This window comes from Caretta caretta, chromosome 9 (assembly GCF_965140235.1).
Source record: "Caretta caretta isolate rCarCar2 chromosome 9, rCarCar1.hap1, whole genome shotgun sequence".
Taxonomy (NCBI): domain Eukaryota; kingdom Metazoa; phylum Chordata; order Testudines; family Cheloniidae; genus Caretta; species Caretta caretta.
Window position 1 is genome coordinate 86,079,332 of NC_134214.1, and position 26,433 is coordinate 86,105,764.

At 44.5% G+C, this 26,433-nt stretch overlaps 1 protein-coding gene across 1 annotated transcript in view; it reads left to right on the forward strand.

The window, feature by feature from the left end:
• The first annotated feature begins 1,110 nt into the window (after positions 1–1,110).
• The window catches only part of SMARCA1 (SNF2 related chromatin remodeling ATPase 1), a 69,879-nt gene continuing 44,556 nt past the window's right edge, over positions 1,111–26,433 (forward strand). The window contains exons 1-8 of the mRNA XM_048863274.2: positions 1,111–1,283; positions 10,712–10,798; positions 15,773–15,939; positions 16,674–16,774; positions 16,889–16,989; positions 18,414–18,593; positions 23,902–24,057; positions 24,343–24,474. Coding sequence (XP_048719231.1) covers positions 1,203–1,283; positions 10,712–10,798; positions 15,773–15,939; positions 16,674–16,774; positions 16,889–16,989; positions 18,414–18,593; positions 23,902–24,057; positions 24,343–24,474 — 1,005 coding nt within the window. The 5' untranslated portion in view covers positions 1,111–1,202. The remainder of the gene's footprint in view (positions 1,284–10,711; positions 10,799–15,772; positions 15,940–16,673; positions 16,775–16,888; positions 16,990–18,413; positions 18,594–23,901; positions 24,058–24,342; positions 24,475–26,433) is intronic.

Genomic DNA, 26,433 nt, shown 5'->3' on the forward strand with positions numbered 1-26,433 from the left:
GTTCCTAACTTCTGAGTGCTTAACTTTGCAGCCTTAACATTCCTTTAGTGGAGGTTTTTTAATGTTATTTCTAAAATAAATGATATACAGAAATTCTAGGGTGTGGAACAAACACTCAACGTGGGTTAGCAACAGGGTTCAGTTCTTCAGATCTCTCCCACTTGAGCTAACAGAGTAACGGGGAACAGATCAGGCCCTACAAGGGGAGGAGAGATCCACTTTGCCAGATCTGTGCTAATTAGGGTGACCAGAGGAAACGGACAAAATAGCGGGACGCAAGGGGGAAGCAAAGCAAGAAAAAGCGGCCGGAGCGGCCAAAGCCGCAGTAGGGGGGCAAAGCGCGTCCTGACCGTGCATCGCTCGGGACGCGGGACAAAGCACTGAAAAGCGGGACAGTCCTGATTCGCCTGGCCACCCTCACGCTCCTGGCAAGTGAAGGGAGAGACAGAGGCGCCCCGCTTCTCTTTCAGGTTCGGCAGGGGAACGTGCTCGGAGGGCTACAGGCCCTTCGGCCCCGACGCCGTCCCCGCCCCGCTTCCCGCAGCAGGCGGCTCCGCTGGCGCGCTGCCAGGCAGGAGCCGGCCCGGGTCACGCCGCGGGGCCGGGCGGCCCGCACGCCACGCCCAGCTGAGGTGAGAGGGGAGGGCGCAGGCGCGGGGCGAGATCGCGGCGGAGCGTCCCCGCCGGCCCCACACTGGGTGACTCACCAGGAGGCCCCCCCCCGCGCCCGCTCTGAAAGGACGCCCCTGCTCGAGCGTGTCGTCAAAGCTGGGGCGAAGTTGTTCTTTGGCTGGGACACAACAGCTCCCCCCCCCCCCGCTCCTTTCCAGAAAGGCCAGGGCGGGCGAGCGGGACCTGCTCCTCCCGCTGCCCGGGCTCGGTTCTGCCCCGTTCTCCGCCGGCTTTTGCCCCTCGTGCTCCTCCCCCCTTCGCTGTATTTCGACCCTTCTGCTCCCGTTCGCTCCCCGCCGCAGGTGAGGGCAGCGGGTTGAGCGAGCGTCACGATGCACGCTGAGCACGGCCGCGCATGCGCAGTAGGAGCCGATTAGCCGGATTCCCTTTCCCGGGCTCTGCGCCGCTCTCGCGGAGCCGCTACCTCGGAAATCTCGCGAGCTCGGCTGGGAGCGGGAGAAGGGGGCGGGGCCGTGCGGTGTTTTGGGGGCGGCGGGCCCCCCCCCACCCCGAGCCGGTTCCGACGCAAGATGGACCCCGGCCCCGCCAGCTCGGACGGCGAGGAGCCCTCCACCTCCGCTGCCTCCTCGCGGGAGCCGGGCGCCGAGGAGGTACCGCCGGGGGCGCGGGCGTCAAAGTCCTCGGGGAGGGGGCGCCGGAGCCGGAGCCCTGCTCCGCTGCCAGCCCCACCCCATGCCGGTACCCGGCCCGGCTGCTACAGCCCCCTGTCCCGCTCGGCTACAGTCCCCAGCCCTGTCTGCCCCCGGCCCCTCTCTCCCCCCACCCGCCCGGCGACAGACCCCTTGGGCCCCCTCCCGCTCTGCCCACCCCAGCCTCCCTGTAACCCGAGTCCATCTCCAGATCTAGCTGCCTTCCCCCGCCCGTGCCCGGCGCCGGCCGTGCCCAAGCCCATCTGCATCCCTCAGCCCCATCCAGAGATCCCCCACTCGTCTGCACTCCTCCTTCCCGGTACTGCCTGTCCCCAGCCCATCTACACACCGGCCTGTCCGTACCCCCCTGTGCCTCCAGCCCTGGCCATGCCCCAGCCCATCTGCATCCCTCAGCCCCATCCAGAGATCCCCCATCCGCCTGCACTCCTCCTTCCCGGTACTGCCTGTCCCAGCCCATCTACACACCGGCCTGTCCGTACCCTCAGCCCTGGCCGTGCCCCAGCCCATCTGCATCCCTCAGCCCCATCCAGAGATCCCCCACCCGTCTGCACTCCTCCTTCCCGGTACTGCCTGTCCCAGCCCATCTACACACCGGCCTGTCCGTACCCTCAGCCCTGGCCGTGCCCCAGCCCATCTACATCCCTCAGCCCCATCCAGAGATCCCCCACCCGTCTGCACTCCTCCTTCCCGGTACTGCCTGTCCCCAGCCCATCTACACACCGGCCTGTCCGTACCCCCCTGTGCCTCCAGCCCTGGCCATGCCCCAGCCCATCTGCATCCCTCAGCCCCATCCAGAGATCCCCCACCCGTCTGCACTCCTCCTTCCCGGTACTGCCTGTCCCCAGCCCATCTACACACCGGCCTGTCCGAACCCCCCTGTGCCCCCAGCCCTGGCCATGCTCCAGCCCATCTACATCCCTCAGCCCCATCCAGAGATTCCCCCACCCGTCTGCACTCCTCCTTCCCGGTACTGCCTGTCCCCAGCCCATCTACACACCAGCCTGTCTGTACCCCCCTGTGCCCCCAGCCCTGGCCGTGCCCAAGCCCATCTGCATCCCTCAGCCCCATCCAGAGATCCCCCACCCGTCTGCACTCCTCCTTCCCGGTACTGCCTGTCCCAGCCCATCTACACACCGGCCTGTCCGTACCCCCCTGTGCCTCCAGCCCTGGCCATGCCCCAGCCCATCTGCATCCCTCAGCTCCATCCAGAGATCCCCCATCCGCCTGCACACCTCCTTCCCGGTACTGCCTGTCCCCAGCCCATCTACACACCAGCCTGTCTGTAGCCCCCTGTGCCTCCAGCCGTGCCCCAGCCCATCTGCATCCCTCAGCCCCATCCAAATATCCCCCACCCGTCTGCACTCCTTCTCCCCGGTATTGCCTGTCTCCAGCCCATCTACCACCCAGCAGCCCCATCTACACACCAATCTGTCCGTTCCCCCCCACCCCCTCTGCCAGCAGCCCTGGCTGTGCCCCCAGCGTGTCTGCATCCTCAGCTCCATCCAGATATCCCCATCTACCCACCTCCCCAATACTGCCAGCCCTATCGACTCCCTGTTCACAGCCCATCTATAACCTGGCAGCTGCATCTACACCCCAGCCTGTCCATACTCCACTGTACTACCAGCCCTGGTTGTACCCCTAGTCTGTCTGCACCCACTGTACCTTCAGCCCTATCCATAACCCACCCCCTACAGCCCACCCATACTTCCAGCCTATTTGTTCACTCTGCCACCCACCTCTGTACCTCCTACCCAACCCATCTGTTACCCCTGCACACAGCCCGTCAGTCCCTTCTGTCTCCCCCTGTGCACAGTCCATCCATGCACCCTTACAGCCCCTCTCTGTCAGCCTTCCCCTTGCGTACTACCAGTCCCTGGGGTACTACCCTCCCTGCTTTAAAGCCAGGCGAAGAGCTGCAGTTGGGGAGGGGGCCTGTTTGCCCATGCGGGAGGGGAGCAGTAGCAGGTAGTTAGGGTGCTGTGTGGCATAACCAAAAGCTGGACATTTGGAGAGTGGGTGGGTTGTGGTTGGGAGAGTGAACTGCACCTTTGGGTTTAATTGGAGGTGCTCAATGATAGTGATACACCAAGGTGTGAGGGAGAAGGGACCTAGCTGGCCCCACCTGGTGGGGAGCAGGTTACCTGTATGCAGAGCCATTTAGCTAAGCTTGTGTAAACAGTTGGTGCTAGGGATGAGGGGAGATTTGAGCTGTTGGGATACGCTTCCCACTCCCCTTCAAAAGTGTATGATACTTCAATCCACTCTCGCTAACTGCTTAATGTATCTGGCTAGGGATAGGGGGTGGATTGCCAATGGCTAAATGCTGTTTGGAGGGGTGATAATAACAATATCTGACTGGTGGGAGTTTGTTTGCTGGTGTCATGGTACTTTCAGGTTTTTCAGTTATTTCTTCCACTCAGAGCTGCTCTCTTCTGCACGTGCAGTTTAAATTGTTTCCATGATCCAAAGCAAGATGCTCCAGAGAGCATGTGTGGCTGTCTCTCTCCTCTTCCCTTCAGTTTTCTGAAGAGATACTAAGCCAGGACTCTTGAGAGATCGTTAGGAATGTCAAAAGTGACATCGTCAGGTGTCACTGGAAAACAAGGTTTAGTCATAAGTAGGAATCCCTTCATGGGTAATCCTAAAAGACTTTTGAAGGGCCAAATCTCTGTTCCACTGAATGGTAGCTGTTTTGATTTCATTGTGACCAGAATTTAGATCCAAATGATGAAATTTCACCTCTGGATATATTGGGTGAAAGAATTAGGCTGATGGAGAGAAGTGAAAAAACATGATGATGTAGTATTTAGTTGTTTGTGAACTGTGCAATGTGTAGTAACATTAAGACTAAGGAACAGTAAAGGAGTTAGAAATGTGAGCAAGAATTACCTACAGGGTACAATTTGTGCTATAAGGTTTTCCATCTGTCAACTGGCAAAAAAAACCTGACACAATGTCTAGACAGAACAGGATAAGTTGACATATGCCAGTAAGTGGATTAAATATTGTATTAGCATTGTATATATGTCAGAAGGTCACACGTTTCTAACAAAAGGAAAGCTGGTTGCTGCTATTTAATAGTACTAGTTCAGCTGGAATCATGAATAGCTGAGAAATTCAAAGCTACATCTCATATAGATTTCACTTTAGCAACGTGCCCCCCAGGGTCGAATTGCAATTCAGATGCACAAGTGATATTATACAATGCACAGGTACATGTTCGTGTCTGGAAATCCCAGGTAATCCTAGATAATGATAAACTGTGTTTTTGTAGTTTGTCATTATGCTGTTTACACCTTGTGTTACTTTAATGCTTTGTTGTAAACAGCCAGTTAAATGCTTGTATTAATTTGATACAATTTTCATTAGTTACTTGGAATATATATTTTTTTCTTTACCTAGATGGATGCTCTTTACATACGTACATACAAAAGCTCAACATAGGAAAGACTAAGTAAAAAACACAAAAAGCAGCAGTGCTTCTTACTCCCACCCATTGCGTGGCCAGACATGTGAGTGATTCAGTTTAGGATGCACCATTGCACTTTCCCATTAGCTGGAATGCCTTCCCATAGCCTAAAGTTAGCATCTCCGCTTAATTAGTGAGCAGAGATTGTCAGAGAAAATGTTTTGGATCCCTGGGGTTACTCAAGCTATACTGTTAAAATTATTATATACTTTGATAGTCCTCCATGTTATGGGATGCTTAAACTACACAGGCTTTGACTATATTCTCTAAGGCAGTGTTTCTTAACCTGTTTACCATTGTAGCCTGCATATGCAGCTCTCTGTGTATTATGTGGGCCGCATGCACACAATATATATACTACTTGAATAGTCCCTGAGGATGGCACATGGGCCGCAGCTGTGTGCTGATTGGGCCGCAAGTGGTTGAGAACCACTGCTCTAAGGCTAGTCTACAAGACAAAGTTTACTGCTATGCTATACAGCAAACCCTCTGTGTAGAAGGTGCTTGTATTGGGATTCTTTTTCTGCTGTAGCTTATACCAGTTCCCTGAATGAACAGCACTTGTTTGCTGATATAATTGTGTCTACATTAGGACTTCTGCTGGTATAGAAATGTTTGTGGGTTTTTTTTTTAAATAAATCAAACCTGTAATCTACATTACTGTTGCAACAAAAGTTTCTGTGAAGACCTGTAAGAATACATTCTATACTTAAGAATATAAGCTTATGTGTTTAAGTGACTGATTAGGGTATGTGCTTTTGCTTGGTGGTATAAGAGGAAGTATTTTTACTTGTATTCCAGTAAAATAGCAAAATACAAACTTGTATAACTCTTAATGTTACCCAGAGGTAAGTACAAACGTGATTCTCACCTCCACTCTCCATTGGCTTCCACAAACAAGGAGCAATGTCCTTATGAGAGGTACAGCACTCTCTGTCCCCTTTTAAGCTTCCAGGGAGGGAAAGGGTGTTGGAATGTTAGCAGGTACTTGTCCCATGAGTCTGCTTGGGTTCTCTATCTTCCATATCAGCTTCTAGAAGGCATAATGTGTTTCCCAAATTACACTCCTTATATGTTCTCCCCATTATTTCTTGTCTGTCACATTTGCAACAATTTGCTCTTGTTTTGAAGCCTACTTTCGCTGTTGCTCATAAGGATCCAAAGGGACAATGAAATGAGTTTGGCAAATTTCACTCTCCTGGTGGAAAAGTTATGAGAAGCAGCAGAGGCAGGTACTGGAGCCATCTGTCTTCAGATTTGGGAAGGCAATATTGCGTTAGTTTTCATTTGTGCGGTTCTCTTTTATAGCCATAAAGGCTACAAGCTATTTCGAACAAAGATCTTGAGTTCTTCAGAATTCTTCCCTTTCCAGGAGAAGTGTCCTACTCACTGCAGGTAGATAGACAAGTCACTTGTATTTCACATTTCATGTGTTCCTAGAAGAATTGCAGGAAGCATCTGACATTTGATGTGTCATTTTCACTTTTGTCTGTTAGAAGGAGTACTCTTCTTCTGTAACAAGAAGATTGTGTCCAATATTAGTGTTGACAGTGGTCTTCTCGTCTTCTGTAACAAGAAGATTGTGTCCAATATTAGTGTTGACAGTGGTCTTCTCACCAAAGTAGAGTTGAGTTATGTTGTATTTACACTTTGTGTTTTAATAATAATAATTTCTATTTTAATTTCCTTTTCCTTAAGTGAGCTGTTATGATGTTCAACTGAGTTATCTACTGAGTTATCTTTTTCTTTCTGAGGCCCCCTCCAACATGCTATAAAAACTCCACGGGCCACCTGTGCCACAAAAACTGGTTTTCTGCATATAAAAGCCAGGGCCCACGTTTGGGGGAAGCAAGCACAGCAGTTGCTTGAGGCCCCATGCCACATGGGCTCCTGCAAAGCCACATTGCTCAGGCTGCACCTTCAGCCCTGCATGGCGGGGCTCAGGGCCCTGGGCTTCAGCCCCTTGTGGTGGGGCTTTGGCTTTCTACCCTGGGCCCCAGCGAATCCAGTGCTGGCCCTGCTTGGCGGCCCCCCTGAAAACCTTAGGTCTTTTATGGTAGATAAGTATTTAAGGCTACTTCTCTGTAACATGTTTATCTGGGCCCTGCAGCGCAGAAGTCAAGTGTTAGTAGTTTATGAAGCAGCATTTAAACTCTTCCTTAGCCACACTCTACACATACTTATGGCATTCTGCATTCATGGGATTTTTTGTAAATTTTGTAAAACAATAATATACTCTCCTAAGTACTGTAGCTGAGATACTGAACTCAAGTATAATGAAGCAAGACAGAGCAGTCAGTCCTACATTCATGCCCAAACTGAAAAAGACATCCTCTAGCATAAATATTATGATTCTCGGATTTGTGTCCCTAAAAACAGGTGGGCATGTTTAGCTGGCTAAGGTTTTTCAAGAGCTGAATAAATTACCAAGCTACCTCAAAAGCAAGTGAAAATGGCTCATTGAGTTCAATGTTTCATCTCTCAGATTTCAGTATTAAATTGGTTCCATTTACAAGTTTTACGTTTTTTTAAAATGTTGGCATAGTTTTGTCTAGTTTTAGTACCTGAACCTATAAGAATGGCTATACAAGATCTGACCAGTGGTCCATCTAGCCCAGTAACCTGTCTTCCGACAGTGGCCAATGACAGGTGCTTCAGAGAAAATGAACCATCCCCTGTTGTCCACTCCCAGCTTCTGGCAAACGGAGGCTAGGGACACTAAGAGCATGGGTTTGCATCCCTGCCCATCCTGGCTAATAGCAATGGACCTATCCTCCATGAACTTATCTAGTTCTTTTTTGAGCCCTGTTACAGTTTTGGCCTTCATAACATCTCCTGGCAAAGAGTTCCACAGATTGACTGTGTGTTGTGTGAAGAAGTAGTTCCTTTTGTTTGTTTTAAAGCTGCTACCTATTAATTTAATTGGGTGACCCCTAGTTCCTGTGTTATGTGAAGGAGTAAATAACATTTCCTTATTCACTTTCTCCACACCAGTCATGATTTTTATAGACCTCTATCATATATCCCCCTCAGTCATCACTTTTCCAAGCTGAAAAGTCCCAGTCTTTTAAATCTCTCTTCATACAGAAGCTGTTCTATACTCTGAATCATTTTTGTTGCCCTTCTCTGTACCTTTCCCAATTCCAGTACATCATCTTTTGAGATAAGGCAACCTGATATGCATTCAGTATTCAAGATGTGGGTTTACCATGGATTTATATAGAGCAGGGGTGGGCAAACTTTGTGGCCTGAGGGCCACATCTGGGTATGGAAATTGTATGGTGGGCCATGAATGCTCATGAAATTGTGGGTTAGGGTGTGGGAGGGGGCTCCGTGCTGGTAAGGGGGGGAGGCGGAGGAGGGCTCTGGCTGAGGGTGCAGGCTCTGGGGTGGGGCTGGGGATGAAGGGTTTGGGGTGCAGGAGGGTGCTCCGGGATAGGATCGAGGGGTTTGGAGGGTGAGAGTGGGATCAGGGCTGGGGCAGGGGGTTGGGATGTGGGAGGAGGTCAGGGGTGCAGGCTTTAGGTGGTGCTTACCTCAAGCAGCTCCTGGGAGCAGTGGCATGTCCCCCCTCCAGCTCCTACGTGGAGGTGTGGCCAGGCGGTTCTGCATGCTGCCCCATCTGCCACCACTGCAGCTCCCATTGGCCGCGGTCCCCAGCCAATGGGAGCTGTGGGGTCGGGGCCTGGGGCGGGGGCAGCGTGCTAAGCCCCCCTCCCACCCCGGCTGCCCCTATGCCGAGGAGCCGGAGCCTAGGGGAGATGTGCCACTCTTCTGGGAGCTGCACGGAAAGCCCTCGACCCTGCTCCCAGTCTGGAGCACCGGAGCGGGGCAAGCCTATGGTCCTGCTCCCCCACGGGAGCTCGAGGGCTGGATTAAAAGGCCTGGTGGGCCGGAAGTGGCCCGTGGGCCGTAGTTTGCCCACCCCGATATAGAGGCATTATGATATTGTCTGTCTATTACCGATCCCTTTCCTAATGGTTTCTAACATTCTGTTAGCTTTTTTGACTGCTGCTGCACATTGAGTGGATGTTTTTCAGAGAATTGTTCACAATGAGTCCAAGATCTTTCTTGAGTGGAACAGCTAATTTAGAGCCTGTCATATTGTTTGTATAGTTGGGATTATGTTTTCAAATATTCGTTACTCTGCATTTATCAACATTGAATTTCATTTGCCATTTTGTTGCCCAGTCACCCCGGTTTTGTGAGATCCCTTTGTAACTCTTCACAGACAGCTTTGGACTTAACTATAGTGATTAGTTTTGTATCCTCTAGAAATTTTGCCACCTCTCTGTTTATCCCTTTTTCCAGATCATTTAAGAATAAGTTGAACAGCACTGGTCCCAGTGCAGTTTCTTGGAGGACATCATTGTTTACCTCTTTCCTTTCTGAAAACTGACCATTTAGTCCTATCCTTTGTTTCCTATGTTTTAACCAGTTACCAATCCATGAAAGGACCTTTCCTCTTACCCCTTGACAGCTTACTTTGCTTAAGAGCCTTTGGTAAGGGACCTTGTCCAAGGCTTTCTGAAAGTCCAAGCCACTGAATCACGCTTGTCCACGTGTTTTTGACCCCCCTCAAAAGCTCTAATAGATTGGTGAGGCATGATTTCCTTTTACAAAAGCTTTGTTGACTCTTCCCCAACAAATCGTGTTCATCCATGCATCTGATAATTCTGTCCTTTAGTATTTTTTCAACCAATTTGTCAGGTACTGAAGTTAGGCTTACTGGTCTGTAATTGCCGGGATCACCTTGGCAGCCTTTTTAAAAAAAACAATAAACCTTCAGATATATTGTTTTAACATTTATATTGCAGTAGTGCTTTAAGGCCAATCAGGTCAGGACTCCATTGTGCTAAGAGCTGTACAACATATGGGAAATGGGATCACTGTGTGTGGAGGACATATAGCATCAAGTATGAATATTTTAGATAACTTCTGTAAAAGTCTTTTTTAAAACAATTATTTGAAATGATGCACGCCCTTTCAAAAGCACCTTTTCTAATTTTAAGATATCAAAAAGGCTAGTACTTAAACTTTTTTTTGCAGGTGAGCCTTATGTTTCAGGAGCAAAAGACATATTTTTAAAACGATTACATTCAATTGGAAAAAACCTTCCAGATAAGAATTCTTGTATCTTTCTGAATAATAGGTTGAAAGTCCATGCTAGTTTCTAAACCTGCAGTCTTTACTCAGGCAAAACTCTCACTGAAGTTAGTAGAAGTTTTGTGTATGTAAAGATTGTCCAGTATTTTTGTGAATATCTACAAATTGTGTAAAGCATGAAAATGAGCCGTTGCGATCACCATGTCTTAAACAATTTGCCCTGAATTACAGACTTTTTTCCCTTATATGGCTGAGTGTGTCCCTTGGAGGGGGATCTATGAAATTTAATCTTTTTCTTGATGTGTGTGGTGGAGAGAAGTTAAGCCTTTATCTCAGACCTTGCATTGTTCTTTTGGGTGGGTAGGGGAGGAGATCAGGATCCAGCTGCCAAAAATGTAAATAGTTAGGAATTTTATATTTAGGAACAGGCTGACAATTTTGTAAGCCATGGCCTTTCCTATGGGTAAACAAACCTCCCACTCCCAGGATGAACTGAGGGATTATTTGTGAGGCGATACATAGGAAGTGATAAGGCTAATCTGAGGTTTTTATTTGGTTATATTTGCCCTTCATTGGCTATTTCTTCACGGATTTCAGCTCCGATTAGGGTGAGATGGTACATTTTCTTTCAGTGCTTATTTTCCATTTTGTTTGGTATGTGGGTGATCTGATTTTTTTTTTTTTTAACAAAGAATTCTGATACTGTTTTTGAAGTTTGCACGCTTTTTTCAATTTGGCTTCAGTAGCTCACTGTATTGATATTAATAAATATTTAAAATTTGAATTTCAGAAAAATGATCCTCCATTTCAACTCAAACTTCCTCCCAAGGCATCTAGACCTGAAAAAGAAATTGATCCAGAATATGAAGAGAAGATGGTAAGTGTGGTTTCATAGCACAACAGATGGCTAACTTTTTGTTTTACTGAGCTAGGTAGAGACAATGGGAGGAAACAAGAAATTGCAGACAGGATGTCAGTGGGAGGGAAGGAAAATGGAATCAGAATAACAATATTAATTAAATACAATTCTTGATCTCGAAGTACATCTCTATGTGCAGGGAAATTTTCAAAGCTGAGAGATAGTGAATCATGAAACTGACTTGTTTGCCGAGGGTTGAGGTATACACTTTGAAAGCCTAAGTGGATGGGGTTTAACTTTCCACAAATCTATCCAAGATATTGCCCTCTCTGTATACTTTGTTTACCCCTATGTACGTGGACATGTATTCAGCCCTTAGGGTTTTTTGAAAGAAAGCTGGGATACATGAGATTGCAGCCAGTGTGTGTTGTGACCTAGGGAGACACATGGGCATAGTCACCCACAAGGATATGAACATCCAGAATCTAACAAGGGCACGTGGAGGATGGACAGGACAAATGAAATGCTTGGCACACTTTTAAACTAGGTCCAGAATCTGAAATGCACATGACAAAGGGGAGTTAGGTTTGGGAGAGAGAGAAAAGATATTAGTAGCATATATAATTTTTTTTTTTTTGGTGTGGCCTGAGTCCATGCAAAAATTTTGTACAGATTTCAGAATGCAAAGGAAATAACTTCATAGCTCTGCATTCTTTATACACAAATTGAGAGTTTTCACTTCTTAAATGGGAGAAAAACAAGAAGCTGGTGTTTGTACACTACGTCTCTGAAAACACCACAGAATCCTAAATCTGGGCACCCTCCACAACATAACACTGCAAACTGTGATCCATCAGGTCAGGCTTAAGGAACAGAGAATGCTGGACAGGAAAGTAGAGCTAATCAGGACATTAAGGGAGAAACCCATAGCAAAACACACAAGGCCCACTCTTGAATGTCACTCACAGGGTCAGATTTTGGTGGATGCCAGTGACCAATGGCCTGCTACATTTTCATTAGTGCTCTTCTAGAGAGTGGTGGAATTTGACGGAAATGCCAGATTAGATAGGAACAGGGACAGAGATCCGCTGCCAGAGAGGCTTAAGGAAATGATTGCTTGGCTGAGTGAATACTTCATTTTAAGTGCTAAGCACAGGTCAATGGTTAGAAAGAAAGTCAATGCGCTATGGTAATACAAATAACTGATCCCAAAAAGTAGCACCTGTGTTTTGCAAGGATATGTATTTTGGATCCAGTCTTCCGTAAATAGTACCCTTCTGCTGCTTGGAAGCAGAGAGGGTATATGCATCAAATAGCCTGTATTTTCAGCAGTCAGACAATAAAGCAATGGAAGTGTGATATTATTTTCCAGGGTTCACCCCTTAATATCCTCTAACCTGTAAAATTGTTGGCTATAAATCAGGTGTGGCTGGCTTTGTTCCCAGTCAGCATCATCATCTGTCAGTCTGATTTAGACCTCCTGATCTTGGATTGCTTTATTTCCCTCTCTTCTGTCGGTGGTGTTATCTGAGTTCGTTGGCGGTTCATTTGGCCCCTCAGACAAGGGTACTCCACTGGAGGTTGTAGTATGGTGCAGCTTACTGCCCTCTGCCTGTCTGACCAGCTCTTCTGGTTAGTGTTAGGCTGAACATGCATAGCCATGGCCCTGTCTCATTTCCTGTCGTGTCGTGCCCCCCCCCCCCCACCTTGGAGCACCATGTTACAGCTCCCCCAAAGACAATAGGGAGGAAGCAGTCTCAGATCCCTGAACCCAGGCAGGCATTCTGATCAGCTTTTATGTAGGCTGCACGAGCTGGAGAGGAGTATCCTTGTGTCGTCCTCCCCTGTGGTAGGAGGCAGGCAGAATCTAGCCCTTAGTAATAGATTTTTCTCATCTCTACTTAGGCAACGTTTTCAGGTATGTTAGAAGTTTATACCTCTATTTACTCACAGGACAGGCATGGGCAACAATAATACAAGTTTATCCACATCATCCTCACAGACTCCCCCAACCCTGTTCTGGAGAGACCACCTCTAGAGGTTGAGATGGTAATATAATCTCTGTACAGTTTTTAGCTTGCTCCGGTTGCCAAGTATGTAGTTTCCCAGCCCAGTTGGGCTTTTTCTAACTGACAGTTTCAGGTTATTTTTGCAGCTGTGGGTTGCGGTATTTTGGGCTATTTTGCTGCCCTGCTGCTGCTGGCCACGCCCGCTGTCAGTGTCTCACTTGCACTGTGAGTGCTGTCAGTGTCTCACTTGCACTGTCTCATTGGCAGCATGCACAGAAGATGCTGTTGCCCCTTAGTCCCTCAGCCCCGCTGCCCTGCTCCTCTCTTCTGCCATCTGCTCTGCAGTTGTGTTGTGCTGCCCTGTTCTCTGAGACTGTCAACAAGGAGGCCAAGAGTTGTTACAGTTATAAAGGCAGCTGATCCCTTTTGTTACCAGCTGTCATAAATATAAAGGGAAGGGTAACCATCTTTCTGTATACAGAAAGATGAAGTCCTCCTGACCAGAGGCAAAACCCTTTCACCTGTAAAGGGTTAAGAAGCTAAGATAACCTCGCTGGCACCTGACCAAAATGACCAATGAGGAGAGAAGTTACTTTCAAAGCTGGAGGGGGGGGCGGGAACAAAGGGTTTGGCTGTCTGTGTGATGCGTTTTGCTGGGAACAGATCAGGAATGCTCTTCAGAACTCCTGTAAAAAGTTAGTAAGCAATCTAGCTAGAAATGTGTTAGATTTCCTCTTGTTTAAATGGCTGATAAATAAGCTGTGCTGAATGGAATGTATATTCCTGTTTGTCTCTTTTCGTAAGTTAAGGTTTTGCCTAGAGGGATTCTCTGTTTTGAATCTGATTACCCTGTAAGGTATTTATCATCCTGATTTTACAGAGGTGATTCTCTTACCTTTTTCTTTAATTAAAATTCTTCTTTTAAGAACCTGATTGCTTTTTCATTGTTCTTAAGATCCAAGGGTTTGGGTCTGTGTTCACCTATGCAAATTGGTGAGGATTTTTATCAAGCTTTCCCCAGGAAAGGGGGTGTAGGGCTTGGGGGGATATTTTGGAGGGCAGCTTTTCCAAGTGGGTGCTTCCCCTGTTCTTTGTGTGACATTTTGGTGGTGGCAGCTTTTAACCTAAGCTGGTAAGAATAAGCTTAGGGGGTCTTTCATGCAGGTCCCCACATCTGTACCCTAGAGTTCAGAGTGGGGAAGGAACCGTGACACCAGCTCATTTTTCCAAAGCCACCAAGGGTATGTCCACGCAGCCAACAGTAGCAAGCCTCCCAGCCTGGATCCATTGGGTTAGTGGGGCTCTTGCTATTGGTCTAAAAACAGCTTGAGATGAGGGTGAACCACTTTGACTGCACGTTGAAGTTGTGGCTTGGGCTGGAGCTTGGGCCCTGAAGCCTAGGCAGGGTTTCGGTCTTGAAGGCTGAGCTTCACCCCAAGCCACGACTTCACTAACTGCACGGCTATTTTTAGAGCGCTCTTGTGAGCCCAACAAACCCAAGTCTGTTGACCCTTGCTGGGAGGCTTGTTGCCCCAGGCTGTGTAGGCATATCCCAAATGTCCAAGCTAATATCACTGCTGACCTGTGCTGGATTTGAAGCAGCAAATACTCTGTATCCCATTTCTCATCCATTGAGTTATCCAGCCTCCCACAAATGTGACATTTCATTGAACTGGGGAGAGGAGAATGGAAGCATACATTTGGGGTCAGTACATTTATATGCCTTTTGTGTGTCATGTACTGTTTATGGAACATACCTCTTTAGAAAGAAATCATAAAGTGAGTAAGAGAAACTGTAGGAACAAACATCTAAAAACCTGAATTTGATTATTTTATTTGTTGGGAACGAATACTTGTGGATAACTATAAAGTGGCGTTCTAGCTACTTGCACATTGTTCATGCAGTGCAGAATAATATTGTATGTGTTTTTATATATAACCTCTTTAAAAAAAAAAAAATAAATGGAGTAAACCATATGTATATGAAAACTGCTAAAATTGTGTAGGCCGGCAATAATGAAGACCTTTATACAAAAACAATTCAGTAGCTATAAATTCAAGGGGGAATAATAACTGACTATAGTGGTATCTGTATTGAGTTTTTTAGAAAGACTTGTTCTTATGTGATTGTTAAACTGTGCTTGCCATCAAGATTTGAAGAGTTTGTGTGAAACTTATATTGCCCTCCTGTGGCAAAAAGGATGTATCAGCATCTTTTCAGCTTCATTTGTGAATATTGCTATCTTGCCACCGATACTGCTGCTGTTTGCATCTAACAGCTACCCAGCTCTTCTTTAGAGGAATCTTCTGTAGTTTACGTATTGCTTAAGAAAGTTATGATACTAATTTATGTTTTTACTTTAGTATTTGAAACAAACACATATTGAGAGGTTAAAGGATTTCACAACGAAACTGTTTTAAGTTACATAATGCATAAGATTTTGTAAACACTGTTTAAGAACTGACAGGAAAATAGCATGGTGTTAGTTGCTGTCTTCTTTAAAAACTGTTACAGCTGTTATTTATAGTCTATTAAATACAGTGTAGCAGGTGTGACTCATGGACTTAAGAAACATTTGGAGCCTGAGCCTGCTCCAACTGAAGTCCAACAGAAAAATTCATTCACTTCAGTGGGAGCAGGATTGTGTATTAGTTGCTTTAGTTTTTGAAACAGCAACATATTACTAGTCAATGCAAACACTTTTCTCAGGTGGAATCTTGACCACAATAACTTAAATGAGGAGTTTTGCCATTGACTTGAGGGGGAGCCAGGATTTCATCCCTGGGTGTAAATAAAAAAAAAAAGTAATTTTTTGTCACTCATGTATGTAACATTTGTATGGAGTTCTCCTGCAAAGTTCACTTGCTCAGATTGCTCTGCAAGATCAGCACTGAGGTATGTAAGTTGCTTGTTTTAACAAAAATAAAATTATTGTTGGTGGGGAAAAGATGCACATTTCTTCTTTTTTGTTTTGTAACTTAGAAAACAGATCGGGCAAAAAGATTTGAATTTCTCCTGAAGCAGACGGAACTTTTTGCACATTTTATTCAGCCTGCAGCACAGAAATCTCCAACATCACCATTGAAAGTCAAATTGGGACGACCACGGATAAAGAAAGATGAAAAACAGAGTTTACTTTCAGCTGGGGAGTATGTTTTCATATCTCTATTCTTATGTCAAAGTTCAAAGTTACTTTTTCAAACAAATTATATATTTTTATTATCTATCTTTTAAATTGCAGTTGAAAAATTATGGCTTAAGTATGCCAGAACTCCTTGAAAAAGTAAAGTTGTAGTACTAAACAGGTGAAAGTGTGTGTGTGAGAGAGAGACTTTTCCCCCTGATTTGGGTGTTTTTTTATATGAGGCACTTAAATATTATTTTTGAAAGTTGCTTTTTTTAAAATTGGAATAATTTTTAGAAGTCATCCAAGCAAATATTTATGGAATTGAACATTCAACTGAAACTTTTCACTTATCCTTCTGAGTGGTATACTGATCAATGGTCTATTGAATGGTATACCGATCAAGTGGCAGATTGTGTGGCCATAGTCCGTGTGTACCTTATGCCCCTCTGCCCCACTCCCTGCACAGCCACCTGCAGAATTTTTGCTTCCTTCTTGCACAGTACAACCATGGCTGAGGAGGAAAGGGCTGGATTTTAGCCTAAATAATTCAGAGCTGGAATGGATATCTGGGAATAATTACTTAATGGTAAACTGGTTCTGTGGAAGAGCAGGTGATAGAATATAGATTTGCTGGGTCAACAGTGATTTCTATCCTAATTTACTGTTTTCTCAAAAATGTAGTCAGGGTATATTCCATTAGCTCTGTTGAAAAGCTTTAGAATCCAAACTCACGTGCAAACTTTCTTCCTTCTTCAGTTATCGTCACAGACGCACGGAGCAAGAGGAAGATGAAGAGCTGCTATCTGAGAGTCGAAAAACATCTAATGTGTGTGTTCGATTTGAGGAGTCACCCTCATGTGAGTATCCATGTTGGAAGTTTTCTATTTGTTTTGATTGATTTAAGTAAGATCTCATAAGTAGATCACAATAAAATTAAAAAATTTCTAGTTAGAGGAATCTTACATTTGCAGATGTGAAAGGAGGAACGCTAAGAGATTACCAGGTTAGAGGGTTGAACTGGATGATCTCCTTGTATGAGAATGGCGTTAATGGAATTCTGGCAGATGAAATGGTAAGCAGCAAGATTTTGGAATTTATGTAGAGTAATCATTCTGTTTTGATCTTTTTTGTGTACATATGTGACCTTCATCAGCCCAAGGACTTTCTTCATGGGTTTAAATTGCATGCTCTGTGCACAATTTCCTCTAACAGGAAGAAATACATGGAATAATAAACTTATTGAAGCAGGATATCGCTTTGTACCCTTTTGACTAGTTATTGCATACATAGTTATATGCTCATGCCTATTTTGGAGCATAACACATGCATAGTTGTCTCTGGTTCTTATTCTATATACAGTTAATATGTCTTAAAAAATGAAAATGTAAATTATTCTCTCATGCTTTCCAGAAGGAAAATGCCATACAGAATTTGTTAGCTAACTTAGGATTCTGCTGTTGCTGCTAAATAAATAAATATTTTTTTTCCTCTGCATTTGACATTTCTGATGCTCTATTTCAGTATTGAAAAATTGTTGTGCTTGATATATTTTATTTTGTGAAATGGAATTAACTTTTTTATACTATATCTTTAAAAAAACAAGTCCTCATAGAAGTTGTCAATTTCTAGGAAAACGTTTAATACCACAAAAGTCTATGTATAATATAGGGCCAAATCCAGCTCACTTTAATCACATGAATGTCCCTATTAACTGAGTTTCTCCTGTGATTAGGGCAAACAGGATCTGGGCCGTAATATGCCTGTTTTGGTTCTTGCTTCATTTTGGATATTGACTACAGAGGCAAACATTTTTCCTGGATAGGTCCTCTTGGAGTTTGCCATCTATCCCAGTGATCTGCTTTCCCATTAACAAGTGCATAAGTTACTAAAGTTAGCATTACACATGTGGATAGAAGAAAGAATAGATTTCTCTGGTGCTGATCTGACTCCCATTAAAGTATTTCTATTGATTAAAATGGCAATTGTATTGGGCTGTAGGAGAGAGGATATGTTATGTTCTAGCTTCTGCAAAAGGGTCATTTTTTACTCTTTCCATCCTTTATGTGGTTAATGTACCCTTTTTGTGTAAGTAAAAAGATCATAATAGATGCAGTTTCATTGACGGTGAAATAAGTTTTTTGTGTAATTCAAACAAGAGATGCATAATATTATAGGGACTTTAATTTTTTATTAAACTTTGCTCTGAGCCATCTTGTAATTTAACATTGAAGTCCCTATAATTCATTTATATACAGTGGAACTCTTACAGTAAAACTATTTTGTTCTGTGCACAAAATGGCTGTATTCAGAATTGTAATTTGGATATTGTAATACATTGAAGCAACATGGGTTTTAATTCATCTCAAGAATAGACTTGCACTGTATGCATTTCACTATAAGCAGTTTCAGCAGCAGCATTAAATAGCTGGAAAATAGTTTTGATGTCCTTAATGTTAAGATGACACTTCATTTTATTTTTTTTCTTTGCTAATGTAGGGTCTTGGTAAAACTTTGCAAACAATAGCATTGCTAGGCTATCTGAAGCATTACCGAAACATTCCTGGACCACACATGGTCCTGGTTCCAAAATCAACTTTACACAATTGGATGAATGAATTTAAACGCTGGGTTCCATCTTTACGTGCGGTTTGTCTTATTGGAGACAAGGATGCCAGAGTAAGTGAACAACTGAAACGTATTATGCTTCGCATGTCAGAAAGTGGTGTTCCAGGAAATACAATTGTTTGAAGTAGTTTCTTTGGCTTGTGAAAAAATACTGTAGCTTTTAACCATCTTATTGTGGGGAGGAGTTTAGACGCTATGCCAATAGGTGTTATAGGAAATGCTAAAGTAGAATAACAGACAGGGATTTAACTGTAAAGAAATTGATGAACAATGTATCCCACTTGCCAAACTCCTTCCTCTGTTGATTTCACCTTTTTCTGGTGACTACTGAACTTCTGTACACCCTTTTTCCCTTCAGCTGATTATATTCTTTACTTCTCAGCCTTGTTGTCACCTTCCCTTTGTCTCCTTTCTCTAGTGGTTGCTCTCCCCACCTTTTCTGGGCTTCCATTATTCCTTGATCCTAATTGTAATGGGATGATGACAAGAGGAAAACTTTGGCTAATAAAGATGGAAAGATGTCTTATTTCTGTTTGACTGGTACCCAACACATGGTGATGGGCACAGTAGAAACATTTAGATTGTAGAATCTCTGAAGGGAACTGGTGGAAGAGCCATTATTTGTGTAATTTAAAACTATACTGGACAGAGTGAATTGAGTGAATTATAACAGCAGCAGCTCTGCTGTAGTTAAGATTAAGAGTTTGCTTACCGTTTAAAAGACAAGTGCTCTAAAATCCATGTGCTGACTTAGTTTGTCTTGAAATTCACTGTGCTTCATGGGGCGTGGCTTAGTTAATGCTCCAAATTTGGGGACATTTGAGCAAGGGGTTCCCAAGATAGAATCACTCTTAAAAACTACCATTTTTAAAAATTGTCTGGTTCTTCTAATTTGTGCACCGACAGATACCTGGGGCTCAAGCTATGGGTTTCCAGGCAGTCTGTCACCACAGTGACTACAGGTATGTCTGCACTTCATTGTAACCCTGTGCTGGAGCCGGGCTGAAGCCTAACTCCCCTTGTGTCTACACTGCAATTGCACTAACCCAGGGCTTTGACCCAGGATCCCAGGAACCTGAAGGGCTAGAGGTCTGGGCTTGAGTTAAGCAGGGACCCAGGGTTTGACCCTCTGTTGCTTTGCATATAGGCACAGCCCTGCTTGGTTCAGGTCCTGAGTCATCTGGAAGTATCTCACAATTCCATGTGACCACTTTTAGTCCTCTCTGTCCGAACAATCTTCAGTCCACTTTGTTGAAAAGGGAAGTCTGTTTTCCCCCCGACCCCCCCTTGGCAAACTGCAGCAGCTCGGGTTAGCCCATTCTCTTTTGAGCTCTGATCTGCGAGCACGCTCTCAGAGAGCCTCCTGGGTTTGTAATGGAGAGCGAACCAAGAAATATCATGAAATCATAAAAAAGATAATATTGTCTGTTTGGTCACTCTTGAATTTTGAACTCCCTCTGTCCATCCTCAGGATGTGGGCAAGTGACAGTTGGTGTTGCCCACTCGCCCACATGTACTGGAAAAGGGCAATATTTTAAAGTGCTCTAAAATCTACACACAGACTCGGATTTTACTTTAGAAGTATTTTCAAAGAAACTAACATTAGTTAACCAGAGTGAAAATGAAAGATGGGGAAGTAATTGGGATAATGTAATCATTCTGAGCGAGATCCAAGAAAAACAAGTTGCTTGCAGTGTTGTAGCTGTACTGGTCCCAGGGTATGAGACACACAAGGTGGGTGAGATAATAGCTTTTAATGGATCAGTTTCTGCTGGTGGAAAAGCTCTGTGCATTTCGAAACTTCTTTTCCATCAACAGAGGTGGGTCCATTAAAAGCTATTACCTCACCCACCTTGTCTCTCAGAGTAAAGTAAGTCCTGGGTCACTTGTTCCAGAGACATCCTGATACACAGCCCCCTAACGAGCTGTTCATAATACTTCCGTAGTCTTGTAAGTTTTTTTCGTTCAGAGCCTGAGGAATATGGGGAGTTGAAGCTGTGGAGGTGCTGTTGAAGTGGTGCAGGGGATGTGGGGTTTGGCAGTCTACAGAGTGGAGGCTTTACATCATTGCCGACCCTTGGTCCTTAGGGTTGTGCTCTGGCACAGCTACTGAGGATCCAGGACATCACCAGACAATGACCCTTCACAACCATTGTGCTTGTGACAGAGCTTTGATAAAGAATCGGATTTCTAAAAAAAGAGATTTTGTGTGGGTGGTTTTTTTTTAAGGTCCCTCGATAAATAGAGGATTGTCCTCAAAAAAGGACCCTTGATCTCTGAAAGCTCAGAAGCAGTGACAAAGTAGATCCATAACTGGGGAACTTAAGCACTTTCTCCTATAGTGACATACTTAAGGGGAAGGGAAGTGGAGCCACCTGGTCCCTGCCCCACAGTTCCTCCTCTATGGCTCCCCTTTCCTCCACTGCATCCCGACTGGCAAATTAACCCAGAAATCATCATTTTCTTTATGCTGCGTCCAGCAGTGGAGAAGGGGCATCAGCTTCACCCTTCCCCCGATGCCATTGTCTCTAGAGAAAAAGGAGAGGCCAGAGCTGTGCAGAAAAGAGAAGAGTTTATATCTGGGTATGGGGTATCTCCCAACCCTTCACACATTCATATCACCTATTTCTGTCCCCCACTTCAAAATGTGACCCACAGTGATTAGACTGGAATGGGGAGCTGAGAATAAGCATGTTGAGTGCATGGCATGTGATCAGTACTGAGGTGGAATGGGGGGCTGAGAACAGGCATGCTTGAACATGCTCCAAGCACACACTGCTAAGACCAGAGTCAGGGCTTGGGAGCTGAGAACAGGCAAACTCGGTGCAGGGCAGAGGCCCACAAGTGCTGAAACTGTGGGAAAGGGGATGAGAATACCCACTCGTGAATTGGAGCAATTCATACCTCTAAAACTATTGTTGCAGGTTGTATTCACTTCTATGAGAAGTTCTTATTCGGCTGAGAATGTTTCACTGACTGGAAGGACTGTTTCATATATGTCTCTGCCTCCTGTGCTGCAAATGCATGTGGACAGCCCCTTCCCCATACATTAGGCCCAGATTTGGGGTAGGGACTCTGCATCTTCACCTTTGGGCTCCTTCCTGCCTCCATCTGCTGCAGGCACTCTTCACAGCCTCACTATCATGCCACCTCCCCATCACCCCTCCAAGCTTGCCAGGGACCTAGAATGATGATTAGGTGTGGGGGGTCTTGGAATAGGGGTGCTCAGATCAGCAGGAGGTGTGGGGATGATCAGAGCAATGGATACGATGGAGGAGATGGAGCAGCATCCGAGTAGTGCTAGGAGAATCTGAGAAGTTGCGGGGGACGTGGAGAGTCGTAGTACAGCGTGTGTGATGGTTGGGGGAGTGTTGTAGCAGCACAAGGTAGAGCGGGGTGGGAAGGAGGGGGTCTGAGTTGATCAGTGATGGGGGGGGCGGCTGCATGTGTGCCCTACCGTAGCTATCCCTCCTTTCAAAAAAAAAGTCCCATGGATTCATGCTAGTGTCCCTGCACTGTACCTGCATCCTTTCCCTAGCTCTTTAACCAGCAGATCCCATGTGGAAATCTGACTCTGAGGGGAAGAGGGCTGAGAAGGAAGAACTGAGCTATGCTGGAGAGGTAGAAAGATTAGATGATGCAGAGGCAGTGAAGGAGCTATCATGCAGCCAGTGCATTCTGTGGCAGGATTAATGGTGGCCAAGGAGCTGAAGACCGTGGGGAGGAGGGGGGAGAATTATGGGTGGGCATGGGCTGCTGAGAAATTAAATGTTCCAAAGTTTCACTAGTGCAGTGTTAAGGTTGCCCAGTGGTGCCTGGTGCCCCTCCAGAATACGGAGTGTGACTGAACTTAATTCTCTGAAAGCCTGGAAATACAAAGATAAGGTACATGCCTTCCCTGCAGTGCAACCTCTTTGTGCAGTGCCCCAACATGCCACTAACACACATGCTAGCACTCCTACCTTTACAAATGTCACGGAAAACCTTGGGCATAGAGCACATGAGCACTGCAGGACTAAGTTTGCTATGCTTGACATTAGACAGAAGCTGCCTGTACTCCAGTACTGAGCCTACCCCACACAAACTACTCCATGCTTGTACAATATTACTACCATTTTGCTCTTGTCCTGCAGATTGCTTTTGAGACAGTATATTCATTTTGCCTTGCCTTCACTTAACTCTGGCTAAGCCCTGGAGACCCTGTACGCTACCAGACTGCTGGCAGTCCCCATGACAAGAAGACCCTGTGTACCTCTGCAGATATAACCTCCAAAATTCAATGGGGCATGCTTGGTGTCTTAAGGTACACATGCGTCTCTTGTCATGAACCAGTCACAGCTTTGCATACTAGCTCCAACCAATCGCTCCACCACTAAATGCAGCTACAGCGAATGCAGGTGGAGTGTGTGCAGACAGTGTCGTAATTCAGATCTCTAGAACATAACACAAACACAGCACATGTTTAGTCCTTCCTAATGGCTGTGTATTACAGATTTTAAGGATACAGGGGACCATTAGGTCTTCTAGTCTGACCTTATTAACACAGGCCATAGAATTTCATCCAGCTCTTTCTGAATTGAGTCTAATAACTTGTTCGATTAAAGCAGATCTTCCAGAAAGGCATCCAGTCTTAATCTGAAGATTGCGAGAGAGAGAGAATCTCCATTTCCCTTGGCAATTTGTTAATCTTTGCACCTCTATAATGGAACCGTGGCTATTGCCAGCCCTCAAGTGTGTGTATGGGGGCATGGGATACAGTTAAAGCTGCAGGTAGCTAAAGTTGCATTGCAGGATGTCATGTATCTTAACGGTGTGTCCTGGTTTACATTTGTGTTGCTTTACCTCTTTTTATTTCCTGGTTTTCAGGGGTTTAAGTTTAGCATCCACATTCTAGAAATGCACAAGACATTACTGGGCAACCTTAGCTCTACATTAACCCAATATTTGGGCATTTAATATACAACATGGTTGAAAACACTCCTTCACGTGTCACTGAAGGGGATGTCTTATTTAACTGTTTCATTGCTGATCACTTAATAGGAAATATTTATTTTAAAAATACATAGTTATGCTTAAGAATAAACACCCACTGAGGTGAATGGGGACGATTTATGCCTTTCGTCTTAACTCCAGTGCTGATCAGTTTATGCCCTGAAACATAGATTGGAAGCCTTTGTTGTTGACTTGAATTAGTGTAACTCCAGGTATTCTTTTTCATATGTGGTTAATCTTTTATTTTTTTTACTCGTTAACCTTTTGTTTCAATAATATTGGCAGACATAAGGGGCAGAGAGCTCCAGATAAGTTTATGCTCGCTGTTGTTACTTAATATCTATTAATTAATATTATTTTACATTAGGCTGCTTTTATCCGTGATGTTATGATGCCTGGAGAGTGGGATGTTTGCGTTACCTCATATGAAATGGTAATTAAGGAGAAATCTGTTTTCAAAAAGTTTAACTGGAGATACTTGGTGATAGATGAAGCCCACAGAATAAAGAATGAAAAATCTAAGGTAAACTTCAATTTCAGTATTTTCGTAACCTTTGCTTGAGCATTTTGTAGCAAAATATTTTTAGATTTTAAATGTTAGATTATATTCTAGTCCTATTCAAATCCTTCCTGAAGGTCGTTTTTTGAAAATAATAGTTTGATCTTCTGGGGCTTGAATTTCAGAGGTACTGAGCACATGGCGCTCTCAAAGACTTCAGTTGAAGTGATGGGTGCTCAGGATTTTTGAAAATCTGTCCCTTATGTGTTTAAGCCACAGATAACAAATGCTGTTTGTTATTTTTCCTAGCTCTCTGAGATTGTACGTGAGTTCAAGACAACAAATAGGTTGCTGCTGACAGGAACTCCTTTACAGAACAACCTCCATGAACTGTGGGCATTACTCAACTTTCTTTTACCTGATGTCTTCAATTCTGCAGATGTAAGCTGGGGCCTGATATATATTTTTGCTAGCATAATTCTGATGATATATCCTGCAGAGAGGATGAATTACCCAGTGGTTAGAGTGGCCTTGGACTTGAGATACGCAGATTCAATCCCTTCATTTTATCACAGGCTTCCTGTGTAACCATGGGCAAATCTTAGGGCTTGTCTACACTACCTGCTGGATCGGCGGGCAGCGATCGATCCAGTGGGGGGGTCAATTTATCACGTCTAGTATAGATGCAATAAATTGATCACTGAGCGCTCTCCTGTCAAGTCTGGTACTCCACCAGCATGAGAAGCGCAAGTGGAGTTGACGGGAGAGTGTCTGCTGTCAACTTACCGCAGTGAAATCACTGTGGTAAGTAGATTTAAGTACATGGACTTCAGCTACGCTATTCACATAGCTGAAGTTGCGTATCTTAGATCAACCCTGCGCAGTAGTGTAGAGAAGCCCTCAGTCTTTTTGTGCCTCAGTTCCCTAATTCCCAGTGGTGTTGAGAAGATAAATACATTAAAGGTTACGAGGTGCTCAGACACTATGGTAGTGGGTGCCATATAAATATGAGATAAATATTTTTAAAAATCATGGATACAGTGTGTCTCTACTACCTATCATTTTAATTCTGGGTAGAGCCAGTTGAAATTCTTCCTTGCAGAAAGGTTTCATATGGTAAAATACAGTTCTCTCTTTATTCTTAGAGCGAACAGACTGAATTTTTCATGCCAGTTTAATACTGTTTAATACTTTAATCCACATTTTGGTAGTTTATTTGCAAACTGAGGGCCCAGTTCTGCAAATGCTCAGCTTTTGGCTAGACTAGGATTTAAAGGTGTGATGTTGGTTAACACATGTGAACCAGCACATTTTAAAACTGTCTTGTCTACACTAGACTTTTAAGACATTTCAGGTAGCATGTGTTAGCTAACACCTTTAAATCCTAGTCTGGACAAGGCTTTAGGGCCTGTTTTCCTAAGATTTTGCTTCTTGTGCTACACTTACACCATGCAAAGTGGGTGTAAAATGCTGCTAAATTAAAGTGGATAAACTTAAACTGATTTAATCCTTACTTATATCACTGTTACTTATAAATGTGAGTTAAACCAAGTTGTGAGTCTACGCTGAACATATAATTTGCACAGTAAACTTTATGCTTTTTCACTTGGAATTTACACTTTTTCCTTTCACCACCTCTTCCCTTTGCTTTTTTTCTGTCACTCTACTCATCTTGTTGCTTTGATTCAGTTACTTCCATTCTTCTTGCTTCATGTCTCTATCTGATCTCATTTTTTATGGTCCAATTTCCTTGTCTCTTCCCCTGCTTTTCATTATGCAACCTGACTTGATGCACTATGATAGGCACTCAGATGTTACAGTGGTAGGCCTGGTATAAAATCCAGGAGGGAACAGAGTAGGCACTTCTGTTAAAAAGAGGTTCTATGTTTTACCAGTGAAGTTATTCAATTGGCTTTAAAGTTTATGGATGCTGTTAAACTTGCCGAGAGCAATGGCCTGTGTCTTCTCTCACTGGTGTAACTCCATTGACTTCATTTTTACATGACAGCGAGAGAATGTCAACAATAATGTAATGAGATTTAACACCCTTGTAGGGGAAAAATGCTAACGGGAACACCCCCCCCCCTCGTCCCTCCCCATAGAACTTCAAAAAGGGGAAGCTGGTTAAACAGAAATTTAAAAGACCGTCACAAGGGCGATATGTCTGCAAACTGTGAGGAGGCTATTTAAGAACACTAAAAGGCTCAAATTTAAACATATACCCCAAATAAAAACCAGTAAGAGGACCCAAAAAATGCCATCATGGCTAAACAGCAGAGTAAAACAGGTGATGAGCAGCAAAAATGCATTTTTAAAAATTGGAAGTCCAATCCTAATGCGGAAAATAGAAAGGAGCATAAACTCTGGAAAGCAAGTGTAAAAGTAGAATCATAGAATATC